Raw genomic sequence first — 27,959 nt, 5'->3', positions numbered from 1 at the left:
TGTAACTGCTACATGATGTCATTCATTTATTGAAATTATCGTTATTATGAACACATAATGGAAAAATGCTCCTCAAAAGAGGAAGGAGGACGTTGACCATCCATAGGACAAAGCTGTCTTCAAAAGATAAGAGATGTGGGAAATTGTTCACAGTTGGGTTTTCAAGTACATGAGAACAGAGTTCATCTACGTGCATGTATCCACAGGCTCAAGGTTTTGGATAAGGAGGCTCAGGAATGTCTCCAGTTGCTTCCTTGATCTGTATGCAATCAGTCCTCCCTTGTTGGCCCACCGATCCACGCCAGCAGCACCTTCGTTTTCCACGTGGTACACCAGCTGTGGCAAATCAAGCCCCATTTCTGAATTTCTTTGCAGGCATTCTCTTAAGTCTACCATTCCCCCACCCATGGCCCTGAGTATGGCATGAGCCGCACAAGAGTCCCACTTGAACGTGGTATCCTCTGAAAAGATGTAAATGTCAACAAGGCCTTGGACAACACAAAGGCTCTTGTAACCAGCCCCGGCTGCCCGGAATATGCGCTCGCCACATACACGTGACAATGCGGCTTTGATAGTGTCCTTTTCACTCGTACTAATGACCGCTGAAAACGGGTGGGAGCGTTCCGCCTCAGAGCTGGTGTTTTCAGTCATTTGGCTCCGTGCTTCACTGTTCTTTCTTGTAGAGTCAAGACACTGAAGTGAATGGATGTTGGTATCCATGTATGAAAGGCCCCAGTAGCACTGTCCTTTCCACCTGCAGAAGAGAACTTTCAGTTTGTGGCCATAGGCTGTCACATTTGTTTTATTACTTATGTTGTTTTCCAACAGGATGATATGAAAAAAGTGTATCAGGCAACAAATCTCAATGCCCTTAAGGCTAGAAATAGGTATCAAGTAGCTAATTGGTTTGTAAAAGTAACTCTTATGCCTGCACGTGTCATGTGGCTGCCAGTTAGGAATGCTGTCAGCATTATCACATCAGTCTAGAACAATGTGGAAACATCTGTGGGATTTCTGGCCTCCAGGAATGGTCTGACCTCTTGTACTTCCATTTTTAAGCTGCTTGTGTTCCATTTTTCCCAACTCTGTGGGAACTCTGGAAGGGAGAGGACATGTCTGTAGTTCATGTGGCATCTAGCAGAGCACCTTGCAGTTTCTATCAGCATCCACCTAGCCCCCACTAAAATGATATTTAACCCAGGATTGAAAATAGAAGGAATTTTAATTTAAACCTGCAGACTTTAGTAGGAACACCTTAGTGTATCAAGTCATGGTAATGTCATGTGGAGTGATAGATCTTACCTGAGTGTGTTTAGATCTTGTGATACAAAAGGTTGGTTGATGACTCCCATTAGGGGCACTCCTGTCTGTAGGTCATAGACACCGATTAAAATGGTGACACACTGAAGTCCACTGGGGAAGATTCCTTGGTTGGATTTAATGTCAGCAGAACCTTTTATATACTGATAAGTTGAATCTGGAAAAAAAAATGAAGCACATTTGTTTGGATTCAGGTAATGATTATTTCAAAGATAATGATGGATACAACTGGAAACGCTGTGCTGTATCATTTCTGTGTTCTATCAATTTGGTAACTGCTGTGGTCTGAATGTATTCTCCCCAAATTCTAACCCCATAAAGGTGATTGTATTAGTAAGTTAGGCCTCTGGGAGATACCTAAGTCATGAGAGTGAAACCTTAATTAATGAGATTAGTGCCTTATAGAAGAGGCTCCAGAGAGATCCTTAGTCTTTTCCACTCTATAAGGACATGGTGAGAAGGTGCCAGCTATGAAGCAGGAAGAGGGCCCTCATCTCACCATGCAGGCACTCCAGAACTTTGAGAAATAAGTTTCTATTGTTTATAAGCTACCTAGTCCATGGTATTTTGTTAGCACAGCCCGAACAGACTAAGAGAGTAATCAGTCAAGTTTTGCCTTTGAGTGTCACTTGTTTCAAATTGTTATTTGACCTCTTGTACTTCCATTTTCAAGCTGCTTGTGTTCCATTTTTCCCAACTCTGTGGGAACTCTTGAAGGGAGAGGACATGTCTGTAGTTCATGTGGCATCTAGCATAGCACCTCACATACCATAAGCACTCAAATATCCATCATATGTCAAAAGCATTTAAAAGCTAATGACTCAGGATGACTGTGGTGGGATTCTTTAGAGCCTCTTACTAATCAGAGGACAAGTATAGTGTGGATGGATGGGAAAATCTCCTTCCAGAAATCTCTCAGGGGTGAAATTACCTTTTTTTTTTTGTCCCTCAAATTAAATTTTTTAAAAAATGTTTTATTTATTTTTGAGACAGAGACAGAGCATGAGCGGGGGAGGGGCAGAGGGAGAGGGAGACACAGAATCAGAAGCAGGCTCCAGGCTCTGAGCCATCAGTACAGAGCGTGACGCGGGGCTCGAACTCACAAACTGTGAGATCATGACCTGAGCCGAAGTCGGGCACTTAACTGACTGAGCCACCCAGGCACCCCTGTCCCTTAAATTAGAAGAGAGAGTCAGTGATGGTGGCATAAAAGGAAGAAATTGATAGTCCTCCTGTGAAAAAGAAGGCAATGAGCTTAAGAGACATACATGCCAGCAGCTGACTGCCAACATCTAGTAGTGAGTTAATACCCAGTTAAGGTGTGCTGTGCAAAAGAGCTGGCTAGCAGAATCAATTCAGGATAGAACCAAGAAATAGGAGATTCTGGTCCCTCAGAAAACCACAACTAATGCTAATTTACCATTGTGTGATAAAAGATTTTGGGAAATCTTAGTTTGCATATGTAATCCATCAATTGAATGTTCTGTAATTCCCTGGTGATTAAAGGCACTTCTGTAATGTTATATTAATGTGCTTGCAAGATGGGAGGATGGGGGCAGGGGGTGCCTGGGAGTGGTCCCAACTGTATTGGGCAGAATGTGGTAGGCAAGTGGAAACGAAAAAAAAAGGAGAGACTCTGCAAATTAATATCCTGGGCATTGTATTAATAGCATCACTGAAATAGACCTACACTGTTAAAACACAGAGCTATAAACTAGGGTTCTACCACAACCATGCCCAAGAAAATAATAGGTAAGATTTACATAGGGCACACAAACTGGGAGCGAATCACATTCAGCTGTGTTATACTGTGTTTTGCTTGACCTATACAGTGGTTTTGACTGTTTACTTGTTTAATTGAATTAGTAGTCAGTGGTTAAAAAATGGGAGCTATCACTTAAAAACCTGGATTTTGGTTTCTCTTTAAAAACCTAAACATCTAGACTGTACTCCTATATGGCAATAATTTGCTAGAGCTGAGTATTCTTTAAATGGCACGTGTGCTCAATTAGTTATAGCTACTATCAGTTCATTATTCTCTCATATTTACCAGTCTGGCCTCTGAAGTCTTTCAAAGATGAATTAATTCAGCTTTGTGTGTGTGTGTGTGTGTGTGTGTGTGTGTGTGTGTGTGTGTACATTAATTCAGCTTTGTATATATATGCACACACAGAGATGGCACACAAATACTTGTGCATATCCATTGTAGAAATGTTACAAATATACACATAACAACACATCATCACACGTATACTTTCACTCTTCACTATTCATTTTATAACTCTGAAATGTTAAAATCTTCTAGGAGAATTAAACTACACTCTGTATTTTTATTTTCCCATGCCTCCTCCCACAAAAGGATTACTAATAAGAACAAATAAAAGCAAACATTCTCCTCTACTTACCTATGGGATCCACCCAGATTCCCAAAATGTCCTGTGGAATGCTGATCTCTATTGAATCCAGAGTTGGGTCAGTAAAAGTGACATCCTGATGGACAACCTTGGCTAATGCTTCAGACGCCAACTTGTTACCATTAAGGACTTTGCTAAGAAGCTCTACTGTTTCTTCCTCTGTTGGACACAGTCTCAAGATAATCTTTTCCCCTGGAATAAAGACAAACTAAAAGCCATTACATTTCAAGAGCTCTGGGGGAGAAACAACAACTGAGGGGTGAGGAAGAGCCAAAGCTGTGCACTTAGATTGGGCGACGGCAATATGTTCATACTCCTGGTTCCTACCCTGGTTGACCGCCAGAATCACCCAGGCAGCTTCACAAGGTCACAGGTGCCCAGTAGTGGGCGAAATACCTAGTATGACGTGAGGGGTAGATTCCAGGTATCAAAGAAACTTCTTCCCAGGAAAATGTCCACAGGGGAACATGCATACAATCTTGCATCTAGTTTAAGGGAGCTCACGAACCAGTTAAGAAACCCTGAATCCCGAGCCCTTGATAATATTTATGTTTTATGCCTTTTGCCTTCTGAATATACACAGGTCACCTTGTTAGTGTTAGAATGTATTATCGAAAAGAAGGGAGGTTTTATCAGCACACGAAATGCTTCTACCCCCCTCTATAAAACTGCTTTTAACTAAAAGGTGTTTATGCTCAGCAAAGTACCATAAGATGAAGTGTAACTACGGTTTATGTGTGGTAAACTGCATGACTCTAAATGACATACCTAGAAATAGCTCTCCTCTGTGAAACCCACTGGAAATTAGGATGTAAGTAAAGCTACTCATCCAAATGAAACCACAAGTTACCAAATCCAGCTGCTTCACGATCACTTTGAACATGCTTCTTAGACCCTTGGTTAATCTGGTTTCTAGCTCCCAACAGAAGTGAGGAAAGAGGCAAAAATAGGCAACTTAGTAGCAACACAAAGGGACGGCAATGGTGAATATAAACTTTTTAAAAGAAGAAGACATGGCACTTTGGGGCTTTTTAGGTACATAGACAAGTACTACTAGTGACCCTAGCCATTCCAAGGACTGGCAGCAGCATCACCTGAGAGCCTGTTAGAAATTCAGAACTTCAGGCTCCATCCCACACCTGAGTTTTAAAGAATCCCAAGTGATTCATGTGATCATTAAAGTTTGGGAAACACAGTATGAATCTATTACAATGATGACTGTATCAGCAAGAAACATTCAATTATATTTAGTTAAGTTCAAATTAAATTAGACTGTTGAAGTTGGGGAATCATAATGCTAATCACTGCCACTTAACCAAGCACCTATGACTGGGCTTAGTAAAAGTCATGGGATCAGGCCAAGAAGCAAATCATATCACATCACTCCTGTGCTTAAAATGCTCCAGTGAAGGGCACCTGGGTGGCTCAGTCAGTTAAGCATCTGACTCTTGATTTAGGCCCAGGTCATGAATCTCATGGTTTGTGAGATCAAGCCCCACATCAGGTTTCTCCTTGACAGTGAGGAGCCTATTTGGGATGTTCTCTCTCTCCCTCTCTCTCTGCCCCTCCCCTGCTCACTCTCACACACACACACACTCTCTCTCTCTCTGTCTCAAAATAAATAAACTTAAAAAAATAAAAAAGAATAAAAAAAAATCTCTAGTGAATTCCCATCACACTTAGAGGAAAATTCAAACTCCTCCTGCAAACTTCCACGCTCTGTTCCTGCCCCCACTTACCTTATCCATCCCACGTGCCATGTTTCTGTGACCCACCCCCAGCACACTAAACTCATTCTCCCCTTCGGTTCTCAGGAATATGTATGTGGAATGCCTTTTTGCCCCTATAATTCTAGGTAAATAAAATACTAAATTGTTTTTGAGGTAGGCAAGCATAGGACTTCTTATCAGTTAATCACAGGTGTTTTTTTCAACCTTAAGAAGTTTAAATGAGTATCATAGAACTAATTGCATCTTGGGGCGCCTGGGTGGTGCAGTCGGTTAAGCGTCCGACTTCAGCCAGGTCACGATCTCGCGGTCCGTGAGTTCGAGCCCCACGTCGGGCTCTGGGCTGATGGCTCAGAGCCTGGAGCCTGTTTCCGATTCTGTGTCTCCCTCTCTCTCTGCCCCTCGCCCGTTCATGCTCTGTCTCTCTCTGTCCCAAAAATAAATAAACGTTGAAAAAAAAAATTTAAAAAAAAAAAAGAACTAATTGCATCTTAATACACAGCCCACAAAGGGGAAAATTTTCCCAGCGTTAATCCAGAAATTAGTTTTTGCCTTTGTAACTGTGCCTCTAGAGGTTTAACTATTTGTCAGTGATCAGTGATTAAAGTTCACTATTTTAATCTTCTACCTTAAACAAATAAAACACCCAAACTAAAAATAATTTTTCTCTCTCTAAGGGATCAGAGATTTTGATATTTTTCTCTCTACCATAAGGGAACATGGAAGTAGATCAACGGACAATCTGGCCCACAGGAAACTAATTAAAGAAGACATAAAGTTTGGTATTAAAGGAACCTTTTATTTAATCCAACTCCTTTTACCAAGGTTCTGAGACCAGAGAACTAATGAGGTGAACACGTTTTCTTTACTCAAGAGCACACAGTATTTCAGAGACAGGGCCTCTCTAGATTCTCAACCAAGGTCTACAGACTCCCCGGGAGGTCCATGAATGGGTTTAAAACTTGGACCTAGGGGCACCTGGCCAGTTGACTGAGCATCCAAATTTTGACTTCCTCTCAGGTCATGGTACCAGCGTCATGGGATAGAGCCCTGTGTCTGGCTCCAAACTAAGCACGGAGCCTACTTAAGATTGTTTCTCGGGGTGCCTGGGTGGCTCAGTCGGTTGAGCATCCGACTTCAGCTCGGGTCATGATCTCACAGCTTGTGAGTTCAAGCCCCACATCGGGCTCTGAGCTGACAGCTCGGAGCCTGGAGCCTGCTTCAGATTCTGTGTCTCCCACTCTCTCTGCCCCTTCCTCGCTCATGCTCTGTCTCTGTCTCTCTCTCAAGAATAAATAGAACATTAAAAAAAATTTTTTTTAAAAGATTGTTTCTCTCCCTCTGCCCCTCTCATCTACTCATGCTCTCTCTCTAAAAAAGCAAAACAAAACAAAAACAAAAAACAAAAAAACACAAAACTTGAACCTAAAATTGTCTATATAACTGTAAATGTGCATCTTTCTGAGAGCATCTGTGACTTCCATTAGATTCTCAAAGGGCCATGCAACTTCCCCAAACATTATTTAAATGGTACAGATTTATATATAAAATAATACATGTGGACTTGCTAAATACTTACAAGATACTATATCTCTCTAACTTGAATGGCATAATATTCTGAGGTACTCAATGAAGCTTAACATTAAAATATGCTATTTATATGAAAGGCTTACAAACATTCCTTTATTTCTTGATGTCACTGAAAATTACAATACCATATAATAATTAAATTATAAAAATACATTAGGATTCTTATACTTACCCAAATCATTAGTAAACTCATTGGATTCTTCTCCCAAAATGTTTTTTCCCAAGCCTGGAAACTGAATGATTTAGAGTATGACAAAGAAACAAAAAGACAAAAACAAAGACAAAGCAAAAACCAAAAAATCCCCAAATCCCACATACATGTTCAATTCTGTGCATATTCTCATTTTGTACTTCAAATTAAATAGTACAACTAGATCTGAAATTTAGAAATTTACAATCCCAGAAATCAATCTAGTATAAAAAGTGAAGTCAGGTTGGTTCAGTACTTAGTTTTCTAATATTTTCCTGCTCCTTTGCCCCTCCAGGAAGTTCAAATCATGGTAGAAGTCTGGTTTCCTTATGTTCCGTTGGGTCTGCAGAAGTACTTTAGAAACTTCATCCTTCCACTTACAGGCGATAGAACTAGAATATTTGCAAAGGAGACACTTGAACTGTTGCTCTTCAACAGCACCCTACTGGCTTATGTGAGTTAACGGGATTGACCAAGTACCTAAGACTATGACTTGAGACTGGATAGAAGGGATCAGAGGATGACATTAGATGTCATTGCTTTCATTTTCAGGTGTCTTCCGCACTTGTTGGAGGTATCGCGAGACTTCAGGCAAGGAAGGGGATACAGAAAAAAAAGGGGGGTTGGAATATTCTATTGACTGATAATGCATCAAAATAGAATGAAAAAATGGAGCTAAGTAAGAATCTTCTCTCATCCCTTGTATGACCAGGAAGCTTTCAGGGACATTTTGCTTCTGATCCTCTCTGTGGTAAAGATAATTTTTCTCAAAATATGTGCTCAGTTACGATATGCATGATGTTCTCAGGGAACAAAAGCAAGGAAATGCTTCAGATATTTGAACCCAGTCATTTGCAGATGGCCAATAGCTTTAACAATGCCTGCAACCACTTGTTATTTTTTTCCTCTTCTGAAGAACAATCCAAGTCAACAGGGGCTGCCAGTGAGCCCATTCATCCCGAGGCTACAAGATATAAGGGTCATGAAACAAAGCCTCTTATATAGCCAGCAATGAATGTCGTTTATTTGTTCATAAGTCCTGTCATGTTTATCAATGAACAGTTACCTCAGCTTGTTAAAATGCTTGGGGGCAAATATTAGCCAATAACTGTGCATGTTGATACATTTCTAATGCAGTTGCTCAACCTTCTCTTGCACCCAACTATCTCGATCAGTAACAAAAATAAACTTGCTTCATTTATTGGAGCTAGATATTATAGGGCATGAAAAAGTATAGTTGGCAGAGATTTCAAGGGGTCATTTATTCTCTCTTCCTGCCTATGTTCAAGAATTCATTTAAATGGTTCCAAATGATTCCCAACATTTTGAGAATTTCATAGACACTATTCCAATATTTTGTACTGCTTCCTGTAATAAAGTTCTATCCTCTCAAATCTTAAAAAAATATGTAATTATTAGATTATCATATAAAGGCAACATAGTATTGCAAAGAGCACAAACTCTGGAGCCAGTCGGCCTGTGTTCAAAAGCCAGCCCTGCTATTTGCTTGCTGTGTAACTTTGGACAAGTTACTTAACCTCTCTGTGCTTCCCTTTTCTCATCCATTACATTGGAATAATAGTTTCTACCTCATAAAATTATTACAATTTTAATATAAAATATAAATATATATTATTTATAATTATATTATTTATAATTATATAATATTATAATAGTTACATAAATTAATATACTTAAAGCCCTTAGAAGTGCCTGACACACAGTGAGGACTCGTAATTGTCTGCTAGGGCTATTGTTTGTTATAACTACTTACAAATAGTTTCTTTTCCCAGTCAGCTTAAGATACCTAGAATCACAATCATTGTTAGTTATAAATGTTTTTCTATTATAATAAAGGGAATTTCCAGTATCCAGGACAGTACAAGCCAATAACTGAGGCAACCATTAGATACAAGATTACATCAAAAGGTGGGATATGATATGTCAAGTTAAAAAAAGAACTCAATAAAACAGTATGTTCTCATTTCTACTGAGATCAGCTCTATGTGCCATGCAAACAACTACATATAGACGGAAAATGTTCCTACAAGATTTGGTAAAACATAGCTGTTGTTCTCTCTAGTGTTAGGATTAAAGATTCTTATTTTTGCTTATTTTCCAGAGAACATGTATTATTTATTAAAAAGAAATTCATTGATAAGTAAAAAGCTCCACGCCCAAATGTTTCTCTTTAGCTGTCAGAATTGTGATTTTTTTTTCCCTTATTTGCTTTTCCGTATTTTACATTTTTTCTGCAATGAACATTTTGGTAATTTTGTAGTCAAAACAAGGGGAGGGGAAAACCCAAGTTGTTTATTAGAATCCTAGGCGCTAGTATTCTGAGGTGGGAGGGAAAAGGAAAAGGCATGCTATTCTATCGGAAAAAAACCACAGGGCAATTACCTTGGCTGTGACCTTTCTTACCTTGTTCTCCATATTCTGTTTTATAACTTCCTGTACCAGTACATCAGCCAGGGTCTTGAAATCAACTGCAAACTTCTTGTTCTTTTCTCCCTCTTTCTTTTCTTCTATCAGCAGCTGGAAGAGGGCTTCCTGCTGCCTGCATGCCCGGGCGATGTTGGCAGCTTTCTCAGAGACACGGAGCAGCTCCCGGAGGATATCTGACATTCTGAACCTTGCTTTCCAGTGGCGGTGCTGGTGGAATCGGCACCTACCCTCTGGGCTGTCAGCTGGAAAAGTACAAGAATGTGAAAGAGAAAGCAGTTCAGGGAATGATGTCAGGGTGCCTCTGACACTACTAAACAGCCCGTCTGGCAGTCAACCTGGTCGGCAGGGCTGAACAGCTAGCATATGCCCTAGTCACATCTTCAGTGTGAAAGACCAGATAGCATCTAAAATATCAAAGTTATTCTTTTTTTTTTTTTAATTTTTTTTTCAACGTTTATTTATTTATTTGGGACAGAGAGAGACAGAGCATGAACGGGGGAGGGGCAGAGAGAGAGGGAGACACAGAATCGGAAACAGGCTCCAGGCTCTGAGCCATCAGCCCAGAGCCTGACGCTGGGCTCGAACTCACGGACCGCGAGATCGTGACCTGACTGAAGTCGGACGCTTAACCGACTGCGCCACCCAGGCGCCCCTCAAAGTTATTCTTTAATACTTCAAAATGTACTTTCAGTCTCAAAAATCCAGTATGCAAAGAATTGAATTCTCAGAGAAGGGAAGTCTTTGAGAATCCTCTACATTATATTTCTAAATCCCTAGATGGACAGGCAGGTGGATACAAGCACAATGTTAAAAGGAAAACAGAAGTCTTGTAATGATCTTAGAATGATCACACAGGCTCAGTGGCAATGTTGAAGCAGTGCTTTCTTTCACCATATTGGGGAAGAAGACAGAAGTGGAAGAGGATTTGTCCTTATCCGTTTTAGGGCAACTTTCTAAAGTACTAAGCATCACTTCAGCAAGCACTGTAGTGTCCTACAAGACTCTGAAGCCACGCTTGGGCTAACAGCTAAGCTGTCTTCCAACTACCTTTTTTTTTAATGGGGAGAAAAAAGTCCCACAATCTGTGCTGCTGTAAAAGTTTAAATAGTAAAGTAAAACACGCAACTTGTTGGGACTTTAAAAGTTCTGGCTTCTAAGAAGTATGCTGTCATAACTTGACATAGCAATTGGGTAATTAGAAAACATTTCTCACTTTTCAGCAGTAGGTGCATTTCACTGAAAGCTCCAACAAGTTTAAAATGCGATGTCATTGTGAGAATTACTGTGAGGATTGTCAGTTTTGTTTTACAGTCAAGGAAACCTGAAGCCTAGAAAGATTGGGTAACTTCTTTAGGGTTACAAAAGACTAAACGGCAGGGCTCTGAGTCAGTCTCATTCACAAGCCCAGGATCTTTATTGTCATAATAAACACTCAACTTTTAAAAAAAAATTCCCTTAATGGACTCTCAGAGGCTGAGGATTAATATAACAAGGATGTCCTTGCAATGGAGTTAACTGTGAGTGGTCATAGTTGGTTTGTCTTAAGTTTGCCAAAAAAAAAATGCTATATTCTTAAGATTATGCGTCAACCACCATGAGAACATATGTCCAACCTCAACAGTAACAGAAGTGAATAAAAACAATGAGATCTCTTCCTTTGCTACTAGGTAGACAAAGCTATTTTAAGCTAGCATTCATTCTGCAGGTATGGTGAAACAGGTACGGATGCTCTACTCAGGGACATGCAAACAAATGGCTTTCCAGAGGGGGTTTGAGATAAATGTATCAAGATTGCTACATATGTCACTTATCTTTAGGCAGTAATTCCATTTTGGCTTAATTTGTTTTAAAAAAGTCAGAGTTGGGTTAAGATATATTTGCAAAAGAAGGATTAACATTGTTTACAATAGCAAAAGGTTGAAAATCTTAAATATTTGTAAAATGTATGACAGACTACTATGTGGTCCTTAAAATCACGTTTTTAAGGAATATTTAATAATATGGAGATATGTTGATGCTATAGCATTAAACGGGAAAACCTTATAGCTATGTATATAGTATGATAATATGTTACTAATTTGTGTTTATATGCACACATACATTCTCTAGGTGTGTGTGTGTGTGTGTATACACATATATACGTATATATGTATACATATAAACACATACATATATATATGTATATATGTATGTATATATATATATATCTAGAGAGAGAGAGACAGAGACAGAGAGAGGAGAGAGCGAGATTGAAAGACCAATAGGTGATGCTGTACTGGTAGTTATGCAGCTATTTAATGGTAGTTATTGAGTACGAGAATTGTAAATGATTTTTTTATTATGCTTTTCTATAATTTTCAAATATTCTACAATAAATATATACTATTTTTATAATAAGAAATGACATTCAAAACTATCTTGGGGGGCGCCTGGGTGGCGCAGTCGGTTAAGCGTCCGACTTCAGCCAGGTCACGATCTCACAGTCCGTGAGTTCGAGCCCCGCGTTGGGCTCTGGGCTGATGGCTCAGAGCCTGGAGCCTGTTTCCGATTCTGTGTCTCCCTCTCTCTCTGCCCCTCCCCCGTTCATGCTCTGTCTCTCTCTGTCCCAAAAATAAATAAACGTTGAAAAAAAAAAATTAAAACTATCTTGGGACAATTAAGCATGAAGGACAATAATTCGTCAATTCGTGGAGACAGTTGTCCAAAGTAGTGCTATGGTAATAACACACAGAGCTGTCAGGTGGTAGAGAAGATGAAGTTAAAAATTAAACAAAAACACCTGCCTACCTAACTGCCATTTTTCATCCAGGAGTGAATAATAGTCAAAGATTCACTGTGGTTGACTTGAACCTAAACACTAAGAAAAACAGGGGCGCCTGGGTGGCTCAGTCGGTTAAGCATCCAACTTCAGCTCAGGTCATGATCTCACGGTTTGTGATTTCGAGCCCCACATCAGGTTCTGTGCTGATAGCTCAGAGCCTGGAGCCTGCTTCAGATTCTGTGTCTCCCTCTCTCTGTTCCTTTCCCTCTCACACTGTGCCTCTCTTTCTCTCAAAAGTAAATAAACATTAAAACATTTTTTAAAAAAGTTATATTAATAAGCTGAGGCACTTTGACTTAGAAATAATTTATGGCACCTGTACACTATAAATTATAAGTTATATGAAATGTGTATATACCCGGATACATACATATCTTGGAATACATATGCCCCAAGGGTATAAATTCAGTAACTCTGATAATATTGATTTCTTTGTAAATGTTCTAAGTAACTGATTATAAGTGAAGAGAAAATAATCAGTGAACCAATAGCATCCAAATAGCTTATCTTAAAAGCAGCATAAAGATTTTAAGGAGTCTAATTTGAAAGCTTTCTAGATAAACAGTGTCAGTATTGTCTATTTCCCTCAACTTTGTTAAAACCAAGTTTGTTTAAAGAAACACTATACTACTGCACTGTTGCACAACCAAGAAACTTTCCCTATGATGCCCTCAGAACACTCAGGTGAGCTACTTACAGAGGCCACACCACTACCCCTTTCTTCCCACAGAAAGCTCACCCCAGGGATCTGGAGTTTTTCCCCTTTGAACTTGACCTTTATTTCCTCAATAATGACCATTCTCTCACAACTTGAGCACAGCAGCTTGACCAGCAGGAAAGAAGTATCAGCTATAAACTTCAGTCCTGCAATTAATAGGTGTACAGATTTTAGGAATTCATCATAACACAATACTCGGGTTTTTCAGTTCCAAAGTTATCTTAGAGTCCAACCTTAATCACTCTTTCTTCTGACCCTGGACAACACTATCATATTTTGTTAAGCTCCGGATTGAATGCCCAGTTTCAACTTTGGACTATGCTTTCTCCAGCCATCCTATAGAACCCAGCACTGTTTACCTTTCTCCAGGATCCTAGCTTCCTAAAAAATCTCTCACAGCTATCATTATCTACATGCAAAACTTTCTGATTAATTTGCACAACTAGCCTGCTACTTTCTGGCTGAATGGACCATTTCCACCATATAAACTGAACCAACATTCTCTGTGCTTCTCTTCAAACTGCTTCCATGTATCTCTCACCATCTGCCCTCAACTCAGGTCACTCAGGCCATTAGCCTGAGGGGAGCACTGAACAATTCATCCTCACCTTGAGTGACTCAACTGGAATAACTCAAATTGTCTATGGAAAAACTGAGGTCTACACTCGATGCTAAATTTCTTCAGGTTTATCAATAACTCTTAAAAACACTTGTGGAAATTATCTTTCAGATGCTTTTTTTAAATGTTTATTTTGAGAGAGAGAGAGCACACACGAGTTGGGGAGGGGCAGAGAAAGAGAGAGAAAGAGAGAGAGAGAGAGAGAGAGAGAGAATCCCAAGCAGGCTCTGTGCTCTCAGCACAGAGTCTAACTCGAGCCTCAATCTCACAAACTGCGAGACCATGACCTGAGCTGAAATCAAGAGTCAGTCAGATGCTTAACTGACTGAGCTACCCAGGCACCCCTCAGATGATTTTTAAAAACAAGTCTACATACTCATTTTTTAACCTAAGCTAGTTTTATTTAAACATTTCAAATGCCTTAAATGAAAATTATTACAGATTCATGATTAGTAAGTTATGACATTTACCATAATTTAATAGCCTTCAATAAAGAAGAAATTATTTTTGATTAGTATTTCTTAATAGTTGTTCTGAGAACCACCTGTATCAGAATTAACCAAGGTGCCTACTAAAAAGACAAATTCCTGGGCTCGATCCAAACTTGGTGAATCAGAATCTTTAGGGAAAGGGCCTAGGAATCTATATTTTTGTCAGCCTCCTAGATGATGCTGACCACTGAGGTTTTTTAATATATTTTTTTCAATGTTTATTTTTTGAGAGACAGAGACAGAGAATGAGCTGGGTAGGGGCAGAGAGCGGGGGAGACACAGAATCTGAAGCAGGCTCCAGGCTCTGAGCTGTCAGCACAAAGCCCAACACGGGGCTTGAATTCACAAACCATGAGATCATGACCTGAGCCAAAGTCCGATGCTTAACCGACTGAGCCATCCAGGCTCCCCTGACCACTGAGATTGAATATCTACTATTCTTCAGGCCCACTTCTTCTTCTTCAACACCATTCTGGCAAGTCCATGGGGGCTGGCACCTGGTGGCAGATATCTTGGTGGAACCATGTAGGTGCAAGAGTTCCTCTATTGGTTATCCACATGCAGAGACAGGGCCAAGTTAAAATAATGGCTAACATGTATTGGGTGCTTACTGTATGCCAGGTATCCTTCTAAGCACTTTACATATATTATTTATTTGATTTTCACAAAACCTTATGAAGAAGGTACTATTATCTCTATTTTACAGATAAAGAGACTGAGGCACAGGAGGTTAAGTAGTTTGTCCAAAATCACACAGCTAGGAAGTGACTATGACAAGATCCAAGTCCCAGGAAAATGGCAGTTGCTCTATTAGCCAGCACCGTAGCCAATAAAATTCTTTCATAAATTCTTGCCTGTTAAGTCAGGGGAAAAGTAATTATGGGGTAAATAATCATAAGTATATTATTACTATAAGTATATTATTACTATATACTATAAGTATATTATTACTATTATATAGCAAAAAAATTAGAGAAACACACCTAGCTGACAGCTGTCACTAATTTGACTATTAAAAATCACTATCTGACACTTGACTTCCTTTGTACTCTTAGAAAAACCTTTCCCCAGCTGATCTTCAATGTATACCATCTTTGCTGGAAAGTAAAATCTCACCCATCGTATTCTACTGATGTCTCACTTAAATGGCTGTGTTGGCATCAGCGGGAAGGGCTTAGCTCATTCCAAATATCTAATTCCTGTTGCATCAGTTTGCTAGGGTTGCCAGAACAAAATGCCACAGACAGGGTGGCTTCAACAACAGAAATGTATTTTCTCATAGTTCTGAAGTTCCAAGAGCAAGGTGTCTACACGTTTGGTTTCTCCTGAAGCCTCCCTCCTTGATGTGCAGATGACCACCTCCTCGCTGTGTCCTCCTATAGCCTTTCCTCTGTGCATGAACATCCCCGGTGTCTCTTCCTCTTTTTATAAAGACACCAGTCAGATTGGATGAGGGCTCATCCATATGATATCATAAACCCTAATGATCTCTTTGAAGACCCTGTCTCCAAATACAGTCACATTATGAGGTACTGGGGGTTAGGGCTACAACATGCACATTTTGAGGGAATACAACTTATCACCCAACACCTCTCCTGAAAGAGGTATTGCTTGATAATCTTAGCAAATGTCAACAAAATCTATTCCTTCATCTTCTGTCTTCTGGCCAGATAGTAAAGATGGAGTAAAGTACTTTGCCCCGTCTATATGGTCAATAAATTTAATTCTGTGAGTCAGTCTTTCCTAATAGGAGGTACTCACTTTAACAGCCAAATCATTAATGATACAGTGAACATTGAAATAACCTCCTGTAAGCCTTACTCTGGGACAACCTACTTCAAGGCACTTTTGAGCAGAACAGGTTTGAAGAAGTTATATTCCTCACCATCTCAGACCAAATGAATGTCAACATAATAGTGTATCGCAATGTCAGACAGAAATGGTCTCTTTAGCTTTTGGGGGATTTTTTCATCCCCAGTTGGAGAAATATTGAATACACTGAAGTGGGTGAAAAAACTGTTCTTAAGACTTTTCATGGAAACCCAAATCTCTACACAGACAAAATTCCATTTTAATTTTTTTTTTCAACGTTTATTTATTTTTGGGACAGAGAGAGACAGAGCATGAACGGGGGAGGGGCAGAGAGAGAGGGAGACACAGAATCGGAAACAGGCTCCAGGCTCTGAGCCATCAGCCCAGAGCCCGACGCGGGGCTCGAACTCACGGACCGCGAGATCGTGACCTGGCTGAAGTCGGACGCTTAACCGACTGTGCCACCCAGGCGCCCCATAAAACTCCGTTTTAATTCCTAACCATCCTGTCATCTCATCAGAACACCAGTATTTTAAAAATCACATTTGAATAATATATGCATATTTCAGATGTGATAAACAGTACAGTGGGAAAGACACAGGCTTTGGAGACAAACCTGGGATCAAAACCTGGCTTTGCCATTAACTAGCTGTGGGGCATCAGGTAATTTACTTACGCCGTCTGAGCCTCTCTCCTCATCTGTAATATGAATAGAATACTTAAAGTGCAGGGACACTGTGAAGATCAAATGAGATATTTCTGGAAAAGTACCGAGCACAGAGCTTTGCATATAGTAGATAACAAAGGACAGCTATGACTATTAAATACAACTTCACAGAAATACAGTCACATGTCCTTCCTTGAGAAAATAAGAGGTTGGCAACTTTATATGGGTCGCCAAAATCTTTTCTGAAAATTTACTAGTCCATTAAATCCCAAAGGCTGGGAGCTACTTGTAATTCTCTGAATGACCCAGATAAACTTCCTTTATGCAGGCCAGATCTGATTGCTTCAGTTTCTGGGCGTCTGAGTGGAAACTTGGCTCCTGGAGGCTGCATGACTACTCTGACATCATGGTAGGCCCTGTATGGATGGCTTGAGAGGATCATTATACTGTCAAGGGGGACATTTTGTCAGGATATTTTATGGGGATTCTAGGGCCCAAGTGTGTTCTTTTTGTGTGAAGAGCCTGGTTGTACCAGGAACTGGCCTTGCCCCTTAGCTGTTTACAGTGACAGAAGTGTGACGACATAGATAAGGGCCCTCAGCAAAACAGAACTGCTAATGAGTAAGCAAGTAGGTCAAAGCATTTCTGTTGACATTCCTTTCTTCCTGCAGATAACTTCATACATAACTTCTACAACTTCTAGGGAACCTACATTTTGTCCAATATACAATGACTCCCCACCCCACCTCCACCATTCACATCCTGAATTTAGTTTTTCGCTCATCCTCTGAAGGTTGACAGTTGGAAGCTGTTGTGTGGTGGCCATGCCTGACAGCTATTGCTGTTGGGGGGAAAGGCCAGACGTCCATGAAATACCTGGGTGTTTTACAAGAAATGTGTTTGTGGAGACTTCTCTCAAGGGGGTGCAAATGTCCAGGAGTCTCCCTAGGTGGGCACATGCTGAGGGGCTGACCAAGGCTTCACTTAGTGCACAGTTTTAGGGGAAACGCAGACCTTGTTCTCCCTCTATTTCCTGCTTAGGACTGCTTTAGGGGCTAGTTGAGAGAATGGCAGAAGGGATAGGGCAGAACAGAAGTGGACCCACATAAAGTATGGCGGGGTCTCAGTTGGCTCAGTTGGAGCAACCAGTGAGGGCTAAAGAGCAACTTGGTAAAAATAGCCTCTCCTGATGCCCCTATGGATCTTTCGTAGGCCCATCCGGTTACCTAGGTCATAGGGGAACTGTATCATAAGCATTACTAGGTATTTAAATACTACCTTTTAGCTAACTGGAAATTAAATTATCTTTCTAGTGGATAAGCTGTATTCAACTTTCAGGTATTTGTCAAACATTTCTCAGAATCCATTAAGAAGTACAGTGTGAGACCACCTGTATTTTTTTTACTTTGTACTGTTATTTTCCTTTGTACTGTGCGATATTGCTGTCATCAATTCATAGGTTCTAAATTTAGCATTTTCATAATTGATTTCCCACTATCTGTCCATTTACTCCTATGCTCTAATTTGTAATGCTGTTCCCTCTGGTTGATGATGCCTTTCCACCTGCCTTCTATGCCTAATGTTTACTTACTTTCTCACAATCAGTTCACGGGCAAAACAAACAAACAAACAAACAAACAAACAAACACTTGAACAGATACTTCATAAAAGAGGATATTTAAATGGTCAATAAACATATGGAAAGATATTCTATCTCAGTAATCAGGAAAATACAACTTAAAATCACAACAGGACACCACTGCCTATCCAATGGATGGAATAGCTCAAATCAAAGACTAACACTTTCCAGTTTTGGTGAGGATTTGGAGCAATGAGACTCTTATACACTGGGGTGTGAATGAAATTGGTAAAGCCAGTGGTGGAAATTACTTCTAAGTTGTTGAATATAAGCATAGTCTGTGATCCAGCCATTTCCCTTGTAGACATACACCCTACAAAAATTCATGCATGTATGAATATGAAAGGCAGGCATGAGAATATTTATGATTGCATAATTTGTGACAAGTTAACACTAGAAATAAGCCAAACAACCATCAATCATAAGATGGAACAAACTATGGCATGTTCACATAAGTAGATCTACATAGCAGTGAGAATGAATGAATTACTGCTCTAGGAAACAAGGTGGATGCATCTCACAGACACATACTGTTGAAAGAAGTCAGCCACAAAATATACATACTGTGCAATGTAATGTATTTGAAGTCTGAAAATAGGCAAAACTAACTTACGGTATTAGAAGTGACAATGGTGGTTCCTCTTGGAGAAGAAGGAGAGGTTACTGATGGGGGGATATGATGGGGGCTTTTAGGCACTGGTAATGTTCTGGATCTGAGTGACAGTTGCATGAGTAGGTTGACTTTGTGTAAATTCATCAAGCTATGCACTTTGAACCTGCATACTTTTCTGCATGTGTTTCTAATTCGATAAAAAGTTATTTTTTAAAAGGGGAGGGCAGGGAGAAAGAGAGAGAACAGTCAGTTCAGCAGTTGGCTCCTCCAGGAACCATGCCTGACCCTCCTTCTTGTGCACCTGGAGCACAGAGGCCAGCCAAATCTGTGTTCCATCTCACCAACACCAGTACATTGGTTTGCTTGTCTATGCTCTGTCTGGCAGGAGATTTAAAGGTGTGTGGTTTCTGGGGTACTTGGCTGCCTCAGCCAGTAGAACGTGCAACTCTTAATCTTGGGGTCGTGAGTTCGAGCCCCACTTTGAATGTAGAGATTGCATAAAAATAAAGCTTTTAAAAACCAAAACTTTGGGGCACCTGGGTGGCTCAGTCAGTTGAGTGTCCAACTTCAGCACAGGTCACAATCTATCAGTTCATTAATTAGTTCCAGCCCTGTGAGCCTGCTGCCAGCAAGGAGCCCGCTTGGGATCCTCTGTCTCCCTCTCTCTCTGCCCCTCCCCTACTCTTGGGTGCACGCTCTCTCTCTCTCTCTCTTAAAAATAAACATTTTACAAAAACCCGAAGTTTTAAAGGTGTGTGGTTTCTTATAACTCTTAGCACATATCTCAGAGGTATTTAACAATGTCATCTGATGCATTTTCTCTGAGCTTTGTAAATACAGAGTTCGTCCTTGTAATATGGCTTATTGTGCTTGGCTTTTATCAGCAACACCTAGGTGCTGTTAGGCATGTGGGACTATATTTATTCATATAAAAATCTGCATATATTCTGTATTCATTTACAAAAACAAATCAAAGCTGTATCTGGATGACTAGAACTGAACCACCTTTGTGCCACATCAGAATCTGAGGTTATGCTTTGTCATCCAGAGGTGACCTATTTTGACACGATGAATTTAGTCGATTAAAAGACCAGAATACTAAGTTTAACTTGGTTTCGTTAGGCAAGACATTAAATATGGGATATGTAAATCCATCTATTTAACCTTAACATTTCTCCCTCCCTCCTTCATTACCTTCAGATGGCATTTACATACGTGCTGCTTCCAAGCTGGTCAGCCTACCTCACCCTAGCCCTATTAAGGCTACTATTGGACCACAGTAGTCCACATTTTTCTCACTGATGCTACTTATAGCAATAGACCACAAAAATGTCCTCCATTTCCAATATTCTGGTAGCTTATAAATGGGATCTTGTGCTCAAGCAATGCTTTCCAGATTAGTAAGATCAAGAACTAAATGGGATGCTTGTTTAAAAATACAGATTTTTGGACTTTGTGCCTGGATATATTGATTCAGGAGATCTAGGCTGAGGACAGGGAACATTGCTCAGCAGATCCTTTTCTGATAATTTAAGGAAACATGAAGTGCACCAGTGAACTCTGTGTCTGGCTGTTCACTTGGAAGCAGAACAGGGAATCCTATATATACTGCAGCCAAGAATGATGGGCCTTGGTTGGCTAAAGGGTCAATTTATGTTGCCTTTTTTGTAAAGAAAATTAAATGCTGGGGAGGAAACACAACTTGATCTACCTAATAAGTATTTCATATTAGCATAATACTTGAATAAAATATGCATTCAAAGACTTCCCAGTATTCATTTGAAAACTATGAATTCCATTCAGAAATAATTTTAAATTTGATAGTGACCCTTTTAAGCCTCTTCACCATAGTTAGGAACATTTTCACCAAATAGAAACCCTATTCATTTGGATAGTTTTCTTTCTTCTAAGTTTCAACTGTATGTTTAAACTTCTATACAGTCAAGGATGTGTTTAGAACAATCATGGAGTCACAAATGAAACCTGAATTCCCTCAAAATATGAAAAATAGAAGCAGATTCAGTGTAACTATCTTAACCATAGGAAAGAATAAATATATTTTTTAATGTTTTATTTATTTATTTTGAGAGAGTGCACGAGAGTGGGGGAGGGGTGCAGACAGAAAGGGAGAGACAGGATCCCAAGCAGGCTCTGTGCTGTCAGCACAGAGTCCAACAAGGGGTTCGACCCTCACAAAATGAATGGTGAGATCAGGACCCCAGTCGAAACCGAGAGTCAGATATTTAACTGGCTGAGCCACCCAGGTGCCCCCAAAATAAATATTTTTAAGAATACAAATGTAACGTATAATTCAAAGCAGAAAGAAAAGAGACAAGATGTATGGCTTGTAGAAGAGTCTTTTCCAGGAGAAGATTATTTATAGTGATGATAACTGTTACTCAGAATCCAGTCTTACTAATCTTCAAATCGGTTCCAATGTTTCCATTCAAAGGTAGCATTTTTCAATTATTTTAACTTTCTTTCTCAAACCTGCAACACTCGCTTTTGGCACCAACTCATTCAACACTTGTCTTTTATTGGCTGCATGGGCTTCGTGGGTGTGTAGCAGAAAGAGCTTTCGTTTAGGCCATAGAAGAGCTGGTTCTTAGGCCTCACTTTGCCTCTATCCAACCAGGTGTGAAACTTGGGCCACAAGCTCAGGGACTTGTTTTCCTTATTTTTGTAAATATGAAAAATGAAAGCAGGGACAGAGAGCTTAACGGGGATTTGTATGGTGTGTTCTAGTTCAAAACTTCCGTTTTTTATATCTGTCTTCCAAATCAAAAGAGGTTGGGGAATATTATCCAGCCTTAAAAAGTAATGAAATTCTGGCACATCCTACAACATGGATGAACCTTGCAAACGTTAGGCTGAGTGAAATAAGCCGGACTCAAAAGAACAAATATTGTATGATTCCACTTATATGAGGTACCCAGAGTAGTCAAATTCATAGGAAGTGAAATGGTGGTTACGGAGGCTGGAGGGAGAGGAGAATGGGGAGTTATTGTTCAGTGGGTCCAGAGTATCAGTTTGGGATAAGGAAAAAGTTCTACAGATAGAGAGTGGTGATGGTTGGTTAACAATGAGAACGTACTTAATGTCCGTGAATTATACTCTCAAAAATGGTTATAATGGTAAATTTCATGTTATTACAGTTTTTAAAGAGTAAAAAACAAAATTTTAGGTTCAAAAAATGCACATTTTAAAAGCTATGGCTATTTATCATCTACCTAATGAGGGCATAGTAAATATTTGTTGAATGAAAAAAAATGAGGCTGGGAAAGGGGCATGAAAATTGGGTTGAAAGAATGGGCACTAGGCTATTTGTCTTGAAGTTGATTTTTTACAGGAATCACACGGATTTTTAATACTTGGATTATATTTTCATATGCAATGGTTTGGGTGTGGGTGAAGGAGCTAATGAATGTCATGAGGAGGGCCTACGTCCCCTCCAAGCCAGCCCTTCAGGCACCATTGTTCTCTCTCTAATGGGCTATAAATTCCTTGAGAGTAAGACACACATTTTTTTCAATGTCCCTTGTAACACACAGGGGGAGTTTTGTAAGTTAATTGACTGATTTTCATTCCACTGGAAACAAACATGTTTACATGGATTTTCTTCCACCAAAATTAATCTGTCAAGCATTATTCATTATGTAAATTTTCAAATTATAACTGTTAGGAGAAATGTGATTCAAAGGAGTTCTTTATTGATCTTTTTAGACAATGGCTATTATTTTTTATTTCTGTGATGATAAGTAACATGACCCAAATATATTCTCTGAATATTACAGTAGGAAAGCAAGGTCATAGATCACGTTATGTATCATTTTTTTGCAGGCTGGGTGTAGCAGCCTACCTCCTGTCATTCTGCTTCCACGTTATAGAGGCAAAAGTTGATTTTTAACAGATATTGACAGATGTTGAATAAATCAATACCAAAAACTGAATGTAACATTTGCCTTTAAAGGAACACAAACTAATAAAAGAATATAGTCCTTTTATTCAAAAAGTTCAAACTAGTAAAAAGACATAAATGGCTCATTAAAGCCAACATGTAAAAATTATCCTGCATGCTTGCTAATCCTACAACCATAGATAACTATCTAAGTTGGTTAATATTTATCTTTCCGATCTGAATTCTTTATTTCTATCTCCCCATTCTTTGGTATTAATGATGCTTACCATCAGCCATGTTTGTAAAACAGAGCTTTCTTATTCCCAGGTCAAATTGGGACTATATGTGATTGATTATATGTGATTCTTACAAATTCCCAGGAGAAACACTGATGTTTTCTAGAATCTGGAAGATCAGATCCTATTTAAAAAGCAATTGATAATGAAAAATTATGACATCACTATAGCTAAACTAGGTTCTTCTTAAGCAATATTAAAAGAATAGTTTCTGGGGCACCTGGGTGGCTCAGTCAGTTAAGTGTCTGACTCTTGATTTTGGCTCAGGTCAAGATCTCATGGTTCTTGCGATAAAGCTTCTCATGGGGGTCTGCACTGTCAGAGCCTCCTTGGGATTCTCTCTCCCTCTCTGCCTCTCCCCTGCTGCATGGGCATGTGCACACACACTCTCTCTCTCTCAAAATAAATAAACATTAAAAAAAGAGAACAGTTTGCTTTGATCATTTGAATTTAACTCCTTTGCTGTTTTTTTTTTTTTAATTTTTTATATGTTTATTTTTGAAAGAGAGAGACAGAGTGTGAGTCGGGGAGGAGCAAAGCGAGAGAGGGAAACACAGAATCCAAAACAGGCTCCAGGCTCTGAGCTGTCAGCAGAGTCTGATGCGGAGCTTCAACTCGGGATCGGCAAGATCATGACCTAGGCTAAAGTTGGATGTTCAACTGACTAAGCCATCCAGGTGCCCCTAACTCCTTTGCTATTAATTATAACTCTCATTAGCATTGCACTCTGTAAAGAAAAGGATACGTTCAAGTATCTATTGATAAAGTTAGCAAACATTTACATGAATTTAAACTTGGATAATAGATTTTAAATATTTAGTTGATTAAAAATAAAAATAAGCTAGCAAACAAACCTCCTCCTCCCCTCAAAAAACAAAATACAACAAAACAAGAGAAATAAAGAAAAGGAAGGAAGAGAGAAGAAAAGGACAGAATACTCTGACACTTTCCATTGTGGTAATTCATCTTGACAAATTCTTTTATAGATATTTAATATTCTGTTTTGTTAATTTGTTTTTATATATAATTGACCATGTTTTATGCCCAGATAAAGTTTTTTTTTTTTTTTTTCTCTTTTGGATGGAGTTAGGTCATTTTAGTAAAAGTTATAAATAAGTTATTAAAATGTGTGCGCTTATCTTCCCTACTTAGGAACACAAAAGGAGGGGCGCCTGGGTGGCGCAGTCGGTTGAGCGTCCGACTTCAGCCAGGTCACGATCTCGCGGTCCGGGAGTTCGAGCCCCGCGTCGGGCTCTGGGCTGATGGCTCAGAGCCTGGAGCCTGTTTCCGATTCTGTGTCTCCCTCTCTCTCTGCCCCTCCCCCGTTCATGCTCTGTCTCTCTCTGTCCCAAAAATAAATAAAAAAAAAAAAAAAACGTAGGAACACAAAAGGGGCAGTAAAGAAATCTGTTACATGAAAGAGAAATGATCAAACACAAGAATTTGCTGTAGATTACTAGTCACAGTAATCTATATTAAAAGCCCATTAATAAAATGTTCCTATAACATTAAAGGACTTGAATTAACATTGCATACCACATAAAAGAGACTAAACATGCAAAAATGTTTGTTAGATTCAATCATCAGGAGGCTTGACTACAAAAGGATATAAAAGTTTCAGATTTCCTAAATGGGTGACTTCATCACATTAATAAAACCATAGCTTCCATTTAAGACCATTTTATGTACAGGAATGAGAACAGGTTATGTCACCTACTCATTCCAGCAATAGTTATTTCCCACTTGTGTTTCCCATCCTTGCCTTTTTCGTTTGTCTTTTTAAAATTTTGTCATTTTGACCTATTTGAAGTATCTTCTTTCCCTTAGAGATTCTGATTCAAGAAGTTCCAAGCTGCAACCTGGGAATCTTTAAACCACTTTTGTTGCCCCCTCCCCATGTGCCTGAGGTATTTTTTTTTTAACTAGGCAAATCTGGGAAACACTATGCTAATCATGCGATGGGAAGATAAATGTTGTCAACCCTGCTTTTATTTCTAAACCCTAAACCAAACAAAAACATCAGTGTACAGAGGTTTTTTTAGCTTCATTTAAAGATTCAAAATATTTTAATAAGGACATTTATTAAGAACACATCCAGAAAAAGTTCTCATATACACCATCCTCATCTTTAATAAAGGAAGAAGACACTTGTTATTAATCACTTTATATGATGTAATTATCTTTAAAAAATTTTTTAACATGCATTTATTTTTGAGAGACAGAGGGACAGCATGAGCAGGGGAGGGGTAGAGAGACACGGAAACACAGAATCCAAAGCAGGCTCCAGGCTCTGAGCTGTCAGCACAGAGCCCTACGTGGGTCTCAAACCCACAAACCAGGAGATCATGACCTGAGCTGAAGTCAGACCCTGAACCGACTGAGCCACCCAGACGCCCCAATGTAATTATCTTTACACAATTTATCTACAAGATGGAATAGAATAAGACATTTTCTAGTTGTTATAATAAAAGAAGAGAGAAATAAAAGGAGAAATACATACATAATGAATAAACTTATAACTTTTGTTTCACAGTCCTTATATGCCCAACAAGACATATTTTCTTTTTTTTATTTTTCAGGAGTACCACAAGTACAGTCATAATTTAAATCTGTAATGAGGTATTTCACATCAAAGGGCAAGTCCAGGCTGCAATTTCCAAGCATGCAATTTCCAAGCACGGTTTAGTCCCAAAGCATGAAAAGAAATGGTAGCTTATTCCATGCAAAAAGTGTAACTTTATGCATCTTACATAATCCTCTTTATGACCAAGAACTAATTTATTTTTAAAAAAAAAATTTTTCTTTTCAACATTTATTTATTTTTGGGACAGAGAGAGACAGAGCATGAACAGGGGAGGGGCAGAGAGAGAGGGAGACACAGAATCGGAAACAGGCTCCAGGCTCTGAGCCAACAGCCCAGAGCCTGACGCGGGGCTCGAACTCACGGAGTGCGAGATCGTGACCTGGCTGAAGTCAGACGCTTAACCGACTGCGCCACCCAGGCGCCCCGACCAAGAACTAATTTAAAGAGTAGTATAAAAATCCACAAAAGCTTAAAAATAAAGTCGGCTCTAAATAATTCAATAAGTATGTTTTGAAAAAACGAACTTTCCCCCTGCCTTTATCTTTTCTTTATATTCCCTGTTTTTAAAGTAAAAAATGAGATCACTTAGCTAACTCATCACTCAATAGTAGTTCAGTGGATTATTTTCACCATTAGACTGTTATCCGGCTGAGTGGGGCTGATCCTCATCAACTTCTTTGGTTTCAAAGTTAGGAATCACAGGAAAAGGGCCAAAAAAAAAATGTTTTATTTTCAATATGTGGGATTCACTTAAGTGGTCTGTCCATACAGCCTTAACCCACTGTTCTTTTGAAGTGAATGCCATTCAAAAAGAGGGCAAATTTCTGCTTATTCAATGCCTTAAAATTAGCTTTACAACTGGAAATCTCCCAAATACACACCTTAATTGTTCGTATGTATTTTTCATGGATGTACTAAATAATCTAGGGATTTTTTTCATGCTCTTTGTGTCTAACAGCGTATAGGATTCGGCCAAATTAAAATTTTCCCACTTACTATTCTGGCCACACCATCTATCTATGCACATCTCACAAAACCGCCCTTCCAAATGCAGAGAATTAAAAGCAAGGAAGTAAAGACTTTTCTAAATATAGCCTCATCATGTTTATTTTACACTCATCTAGTAGGTCACCAGCGGCAGCCAGCAGCAACGGACACTTCGAAGCATCTCCCAAAGCAAAACCAAGGGGCGCTGGACAGCTACGCCATCTACCTGTTGAACCTGGGCCACTGCTCTCCGCAACTGTCAGGTCAGCTTCTTCGATCTAGAAATGCTCAATATCGGTTTGTTTTTGTTTTTGTTTTCAACAAAGTTGTTGGCTAACCTTTCTTCCCACCCTCTGCTTCTTTCGGGTCATTTCTGCAGGGCGGAGGGAGCCGAGGGAGCCGAGGGAGCCGAGGGAGCCGAGGGAGCCGAGGGAGCCGAGGGAGCCGAGGGAGCCGCGGGAGCCGTGAGCTCCTCGGCCCGCCGGGCTGCAGCCGCGATGCGGGCGGGCCGGGTGGCAGCCTGACTGCCGCGGACAGAGGTAGTCACAGGCCGGGCGGAGAAGCACGGAGCCTCCCGGCCCCTGTTTACTCACCTACCGTCCGCTGGGGCGGTGGGGCGCGTGCCTTCCGCCCAGCCCGGGGACCCAGATCCGAGGAGTGGGGAGGCGGCGGCGGCGAGGCGAGGGGCACGCAAGAAGGAAACCGTATTACCTAAGCCGGGGATGCGGAGCGAAGGAGGCTGCAGCCTTTCCCTCCAGAAACGGAAGAGGCGGGGGAGGAGGAGGAGGAAAATGCGGCGGCGGCGGCGGAGGCGGCGGCGGGCGCGGAGGCTGGCGGAGGGGCTGCAGGCTGCTGGCCGCAGGCTTAGCCCGAGGGCTTGGGGCCGCGGCACCGCGGGGGGAGCTCGAGGGGACCGCGAAGCGCGCCGTCGTGCTCGCTGCCCCGCTCGTCCCGGCTCTCGGACCGTCAGCATCCGCGGGGCCGCCGCCCCCCCCCGCGGCCCACGCGGGACCGCGGCGTGGAAACGCGGTGACGCCTGGAGGCTCCCGGGGCGGCGAGGGCATCCCACGCCCGCCGGGGCCAAGCGTCTGCGACGTCACAAGTAGAGCATGATGATTCAGGGAG

The 27,959-nt window shown here is 40.4% G+C and overlaps 2 protein-coding genes across 5 annotated transcripts in view; one reads left to right on the top strand and one right to left on the bottom strand.

Annotated features, from left to right (window-relative positions):
- Positions 1-27,959, top strand: part of HIBCH (3-hydroxyisobutyryl-CoA hydrolase) — a 148,007-nt gene that overhangs the window by 2,062 nt on the left and 117,986 nt on the right. The window contains exon 2 of the mRNA XM_040475655.1: positions 26,972-27,131. The gene's annotated coding sequence lies outside the window, so the exon portion shown is untranslated. The remainder of the gene's footprint in view (positions 1-26,971; positions 27,132-27,959) is intronic.
- Positions 1-27,959, bottom strand: INPP1 (inositol polyphosphate-1-phosphatase). 4 transcript variants are annotated; one of them, XM_040475649.1, is made up of 6 exons: positions 27,546-27,959; positions 9,666-9,931; positions 7,224-7,284; positions 3,726-3,926; positions 1,303-1,477; positions 1-754 (listed from the first exon to the last, which is right to left on the bottom strand). In XM_040475649.1, exons 1-6 carry the CDS (start codon positions 27,805-27,807, stop codon positions 187-189), a joined length of 1,533 nt encoding a protein of 510 aa, XP_040331583.1. In that variant the 5' UTR covers positions 27,808-27,959; the 3' UTR covers positions 1-186. The 4 variants fall into 4 exon arrangements, with proteins under 4 accessions (XP_040331583.1, XP_040331584.1, XP_040331585.1 ...); XM_040475650.1 differs by having other exon boundaries at positions 27,428-27,657; XM_040475651.1 differs by lacking the exon at positions 27,546-27,959 and adding an exon at positions 13,250-13,986.

The sequence above is a fragment of the Herpailurus yagouaroundi genome, unplaced genomic scaffold, assembly GCF_014898765.1.
Source record: "Herpailurus yagouaroundi ecotype Mexico unplaced genomic scaffold, PumYag 140, whole genome shotgun sequence".
In the NCBI taxonomy this organism is placed as follows: Eukaryota; Metazoa; Chordata; class Mammalia; order Carnivora; family Felidae; genus Herpailurus; species Herpailurus yagouaroundi.
This window is presented reverse-complemented; position numbering and strand designations above follow the sequence as displayed.